The 6,553-nt window shown below is 50.2% G+C and overlaps 1 protein-coding gene across 2 annotated transcripts; it reads left to right on the top strand.

Moving 5' to 3' along the window:
• The first annotated feature begins 88 nt into the window (after positions 1–88).
• MCHR1 (melanin concentrating hormone receptor 1) lies at positions 89–5,800 on the top strand. 2 transcript variants are annotated; one of them, XM_062639809.1, is made up of 2 exons: positions 89–218; positions 3,511–5,800. In XM_062639809.1, exons 1-2 carry the CDS (start codon positions 161–163, stop codon positions 4,560–4,562), a joined length of 1,110 nt encoding a protein of 369 aa, XP_062495793.1. In that variant the 5' UTR covers positions 89–160; the 3' UTR covers positions 4,563–5,800. The 2 variants fall into 2 exon arrangements, with proteins under 2 accessions (XP_062495793.1, XP_062495792.1); XM_062639808.1 differs by having other exon boundaries at positions 90–218; positions 3,508–5,800.
• Positions 5,801–6,553: the final 753 nt, after the last annotated feature.

Consider the following 6,553-nt stretch of genomic DNA (forward strand, 5'->3'; position numbering starts at 1 on the left):
CTCTGCTCGCCGGCTGCAGGAGGGCACCTGCCTGCCGCTCTCTGCCGGCCTCGTCGGGGTAAGGGGAGACCCCCCCACCCCACCCCATCCCATCGCCGCTGCGGATCCACCGGGGGAACTTGTCCAACTTTCTCCATCCCTGCCACCGGGACTCATTGCCATGGCCCCCGCCAACTCCTCCCGCAACTTCTCGGCCCCGGAGGCTCGGAACGGCTCAGGTGAGCAGGGGCTGCGCGGGGCGGTGGCGCGGAGAGCTTGGTGGGGACAAGTCCGCCTGCCCATGGCTCTTGCGCTGCTCTGCGGTGCTGAGCCCGGGGCTGTTCGTACCCCATGAAGTGGGAGATGCTGAGCGCAGGGACCCCCCCAGCACCCCAACGCCGGACCGCCGGCCGGGCAGAGCCGCCTTCAGCACCCGCGGGCGGACAGCTCCCGGGACACCCCCTCCTGCAGCCCGACCATCAGCGTTGGCCCCTATGGCTTGAAGCGATTCTACCCTTTGGCTGCGAGGCTGTAACACCACCAGCAGCCTGTCGACTGTAGCTGCAAAGAGATGGACCAGCCCTGATAGACAGGCATAGAACGAGGCATAGACAACATCGTTGGAGAGGGAGGCTAAGATCCTCATCGGTCTGTGTTTTCCATATTACCACCATTCACAAATCAATAGTTCAGGGTGAGGCAGTTCTTGAGGGTGCAGGTTGGTGACACTCTTCAACAGAAGGTGTTTTGCATGTGGTCTTTGATTCCCTCTGCACCAGCACGTCTTTTATCAACTGAAAGTGTGCTTTAAGGTGCTCCCTTCTGAAATGCAGTCAAGATGTGGTTTCTCATGCGCTTGGGCATGGCTGAGGGCAAAAAGTCACCTTAGAGGAAAAAAAAAATGGTCAAGTCCTCATTCAGCTCACATAGTGCTCCTTTGGGACCTTAAAGATTAACAGGGCAGCCACAGATCTACAAACAGGGACAAGTCAATGCCTGAAGTAGCTGTTCCAGCAAACTACAGACACTGGGGTGTACACAGAAGCAGCACTGAAAATTCAGATTCAATGATCTCAAGATGAAGGAGACTTTAGAAATTACTTTTGAGCATTTGATACACGTGCACTTCTGGCTCCAGCCTGTCATACACACACATGAACAATGATCGCTTCACACTAGCTTCCAGCTAATAACTCTTGAGAGTCCTCCTTGGACAAACACCAGCAGCAGGCAAGATGCTACAGACCTGTATGGGCTACCTTTCACACAAAGCCTTTGGCCTTGCACACGTTCTGCTTTAAGGCCAGTTGAGCTCATTCCAAGTGTTACAGGATCACCATGAGCACTGTATTGATTATACTGCAGGAAAGGGACATTTTTGTCTCAATTTCCAGCTACCCAAGTGGCCTTTACATTTCACTCACACAGTCCAGTCCCACTACATTCATTACAAAGTCTGGGGCTAAGACACAGGAGAGCAGAAGTCAGTAGCTACGTGCAGAACAGCAGGACATCCTTCAATTTCTAGTCTGCCATCTTCAAGCTTTAAGGAGGGGTGAGATCTATTTGGATGTGCATGGGATCCATAGGCTGGATACTGAAGACTGTCAGGACTCAATAGAGTGCTGATGGCAGTATGTTGTTTGCCAAAAGCCATGTAACATGGGACATTTCCTTGCATCAATGAGCAGCCAGGAGGAACAGGGACCATTTAAACCCCCCCAAATCGCCTGGACCAGGCTTTTTTGTCTTATCAACCAAACCTGGCTTTCATCTATAGGTCCCTGCCAGTTCTGTGCCTTGCTGGCTGCTTTCTCTCATTTGTATGGAGGCTTTCTGATAAAATGGTACAGCAACTGCTCTACTGCACTCTAACCTTGGCCTTGCTTATGCCTAAGCTGGCTGCTTCCTAGTGCCAGAGGGACTGAGGCAGTGACAGCTCATGTCCTGTTTCTAAGAGCACTGAAATATGACATAGAGGTGATATAGCACACACTTCCAACCACAGGCCAGCTGCGCAGCCCCAGTTATCTTCCCAATTCAGTCAAGATTCACTGTCACACCAGAGTAAACCTGGACAAGTTTGTACTCAAGAATTCTTGAGGTCAAAGCCAGCAAATAGACGCTGCAAACAGACACTGCTTTGGCAGAGACACCACCTCATAATTACCTCTTATTTCACTTTACCTTTTACCAGATTTCCCTAGGTTCTGTTGGAGGACAGTTCCCCGCTTCTACAGCTGCAGGCTGCTAAGGAGATGGAATAGTAAAGTGACTGAAAGCACTTCCAATTACCACCACATTCAATCATCTGCAAGTCAATGAAAGACACATGCAGCCCAGGCTTAGAGAACGTCTTGCATGTCTGTAACAGCCACACAAGTAACTCACACAAAGCCTTCCCCTCGGAAAAAGACCCACCATGTCCCATAGGAGAGGAGTAATGAGATTTGTCTGAGCTGAGAAGGGCGATTTCAGACTCCATCACAGCTAGCACATGGCAGTTTTGCACACCACAACCAGTCCCTCAGACCCTACCCTTCTGTGCCCAAGAGCAGATAATCCCTGTTCGTTGGCACTGAGGGCTTGTGGCTTCAAAACATGGCTTTAAACCCAGGTTAGGGACAAGGGAAGTGTGAATTTAACTATGTTTGGGCCTCCTACCCCAACAGCAACAATCAGACATCAGTGAGGGTAAGATAAGTGTTAGCAGGCAAGAATTTTCCCTTGGAAATCCACCTGCATCTAGAACTCAGACACAGCATCTTGAAACCATGTTTTAATCCATGTAGAATTAGGGCATTCCCGGTTGAGGGGCCACTCAAACACACTCCCAAATCCCTGTCTGGCCACTCACCTGGATTTCTTCCTAGAAGAGAAACTAGAAAGGGAGAGAGGGGCAGGGAAGGAAGATGGAAAGGAGAGTATGCTCCTGCCCAACCTCGACAACAGAGCTGGAACACAGCCAGGGTACAGTCCTGGGTCTCACAAGATAGATAAGCATTAGTTATCTGCCTGCACGGCCAATGAACTCTGTGTGTGGTGCTGTACAACAGACAAACCACCCAGCAGATGAGCTGAGGCTTTCTGACAACAGCTTGAGCATTGACTAGATCCAGATTCTGACACCTCCTCAGCAGCTTCACTTCTCCCATGTGTAAAAGCACCAGCTGCCTCACCCATTCACCTTAGAAAGAGCAGGGCAACCAGCACATTGGCTCTGTCAGACAGTGGTGAGTGCAAAAGCACATCAGTCTAATGTTAGTTCCCAAAAACAGAGCTGGGGAGATACAGGACAGAAGTGCATCAGGAGAGCTGGGAAAGATGCCCACACATGGACACATTTGGGGGGTGGGCTGCATGTACTGAGTGGCGAAAAGTGTCAAATCCCAGCTAAGCCTCTCTAGTCTTAAACCTCATTCCAAGCTACACTTTTGAGGGGGGGTCTAGCTGCAGGACAGGGCAAGCACATAGAGGCGTAAGGAGTCGCCTCTGGGTTGCACTCACTGCTTTGGTTTGTTTCGGCAGCAGCAGAGAAGCCAGCACCGTACACCAATGTGATCATGCCTAGTCTCTTCAGCATCATCTGCTTCCTGGGCATTGTGGGGAACCTCATCGTCATCTACACCATTGTCAAGAAGAAGAAACTGAGATGCAAACAGACCGTGCCAGATATTTTCATCTTCAACCTCTCCATTGTGGACCTCCTCTTCCTCTTGGGCATGCCCTTCCTTATCCACCAGCTCCTAGGCAACGGTTCATGGTACTTTGGAGCTCCTCTATGCACCATCATCACCGCTTTGGACACAAACAGCCAGATCACCAGCACCAACATCCTTACAGTGATGACACTGGACCGCTACCTGGCGACTGTGTACCCCCTAAAATCTACTTATGTCCGCACCCCCTGTGTTGCAGCTCTGGTTATCTGCTTGGTGTGGCTCCTCTCCTTCCTGACCATCATTCCCGTGTGGATGTATGCAGGTCTTATGCCTCTGGAGGATGGGACTGTCCGCTGTGCTCTCTTGCTTCCCAACCCAGAGACTGATATCTACTGGTTCACCCTCTACCAATTCATGCTGGCATTTGCTGTGCCATTGGTTGTGATCTGTGTGGTCTATTTTAAGATCCTCCAGCACATGGCCACCACCGTGGTCCCATTGCCCCAACGGAGCCTCCAGGTGCGTACAAAAAAGGTCACCCGCATGGCAGTTGCCATCTGCTCAGCCTTTTTTATCTGTTGGGCTCCCTTCTACATCCTCCAGCTGGTTCACCTCGGCATCGACACACCATCCATGGCCTTCTTTTACGCCTACAACTTTGCCATTAGCTTGGGCTATGCCAACAGTTGCCTCAACCCCTTCCTCTACATTGCCCTCAGTGAGACCTTCAAGCGCCAGTTCTTAGTGGCCATCCGCCCTGCCAAAGAGCCATGTCGCAACAGCAGCTCCATCAACAACAACAGCGTGACAGAGGCCAGCGTGTGTCTGAAGCTGGCACCGGAATCCACTCAGCAGACCCAGTTTCTGGAGGACTTCTCCCCACGTTCAGTAGCTCTGCCTGTGACTGTGGCTGTTCACTAGGGCACTCTGAAGCGACCACCTTCAGATCTATGAGTTGATGGAGAAGCAGCAGCTTCAAGCAATTCTTGGTGAAGCGTATGAACTGCAAGCTTCCACCTCCGAGAGTCCAGGTGCCTCTTTGTCATTGCAGGGCTCCGCTCCTACGCTGCCCTTGGCCTGTGAGATACTGCATACTGCTGCGTCTTTCCCCTCGTGCATGGGAGGGCTCTGTCACACGAGACACTGAGCCCCCAAAGAGGATGAATAGAAATGAGAGAAAGGATTTCAAGGGGGAACATTCACCCTGGAAGAATAAAACCTTCATCAACACCACTGGCTGGTGATTCCTCACCTCTGGGCCTGATTGGGGTTCCTAAGCAGCATGTCGATAGAGAGCTTCTTCATTCAAAACTTAAACCTTTGAAACACAATGTCATATATTTACTTTTGATAAGCAATCTGACCTGCAAGCTTTGCTGACTGGGCTCATGTCCTAGAAGCCAAGAATAGAGAGAGATCTTGGGGCCACAAGTCTCACCTAGGTCTGTCACTTGGCCTTTTGTTCCATCTGCCTCTTGTGGACTCTACGGTTTGGCAACCAGGACATCTTCAAGAACTGGCTAATTTTGATGCTAATCCTACGTATTTCAGGAAAAAAAAAACAGCAGTTCCAATTGCACTGCTTCAAAGGACTGCGAACAATAACCAGAACTACTGCTGCTAACACCAGCTTTGTGGCTTTTCATGGCAACGAGCAGGTTCTCACACCGCTCACTCCTCATACTGCTCTTGTGCCTTGAAGCCTGCATGGCCATCGGGGAGCCCCATGCAGAGGGTTTGGAACGGGACTGAAAAGCACAGTGTGCAGAGATCTGCGGGGTGAGGAGCTGTGAACAGGCAGCTCAGAGGAAGCAGAGTTGCTTATGCCGCTTTCTCAATGCTTTACAAAGTGAAAAGAGGGAAAATTAAATGTCTGTGTTTTGTATGTGCAGCTTTAACAGTCGGAGGTTAGGAAATAGCTGAAATCATTACAAAAGACTAGAGAAAAGACAGCACAGATGAGCTTAACACAGGGGATTACACTGACAGCCTGTGCAGGCCTCTGAGGGGACCGTGCAGGCATTGTTCAGCAGTGTCAAACATGGAGGAACTGGTTACTGTAGATGAATTTAATATAAAGAAGAATTAAAACCATTAAACAGCACAAGAGAATTTGTTACCATGCTTATGGTTTTGTGCCACCAGCCACCCACTGCATATCCAGAACAGAAATTCACCCTTACACAGCAGAACTGTATCACCTGCACAGAGCTTCCTAAGCCATGTGCACACTGACATGTGCAATAATACCCCCCCGTTTGTAGGTATTAAGCACAGCCAAGACTTCATTCTACACACAGGCATTCACTCACCTCTGGTGATTGAAGCAGGCTGGTGTGCTCGATTTTGACATCAGATGCAGCACATGGCTTTTCGAGCCATTGCACAAACCTCCTAACAGGGTCTCTCTGTACTTTCACCTCAGGCTCTGCCAACCTGCACCCATCTCAGCAGCACATCCACACTGGTATGGATACTACCTGGTATCTTGTCAGTTTTCCACCCTGGGCAATAAAGCCAGACACATATGGAGCTTTTGAGCTTTATGACTGTATCCCTGCCGCATTCTGACTGCCAGGAATTGCAGGTTTTCATGGAGCTGCTTTGCTCTTTGGTCAATACCCACTCCAAAGGGCTCAGGAGCAAAGGTTGAGGAAGATGTGTGCTGGGCCAAGCCAGACCTGCTCTCAGGACAAAGGGAGCTATTGTGTTAGCTCTCTCATAAGGAAGTAAAGGGGAGGACTGGCACGCTTTTCTGAGAAGGGAGGTGATAATAGTTGGGTGTTTTTTTCCCTCTTTTAACACCAGCAAGAGGGAAATGGAAACAGACTGAACTGTCAGGGCTCTGAGAGCAGCACACTGTAGATATTATCTTGGCTGCACAGTAAAGGTGTTAATGGTTGAACTAGTCT

The sequence above is a fragment of the Pezoporus occidentalis genome, unplaced genomic scaffold (assembly GCF_034315485.1).
Source record: "Pezoporus occidentalis ecotype Australia unplaced genomic scaffold, CSIRO_AGI_Poc_V1 ctg62, whole genome shotgun sequence".
Classification (NCBI taxonomy): Eukaryota; Metazoa; Chordata; class Aves; order Psittaciformes; family Psittacidae; genus Pezoporus; species Pezoporus occidentalis.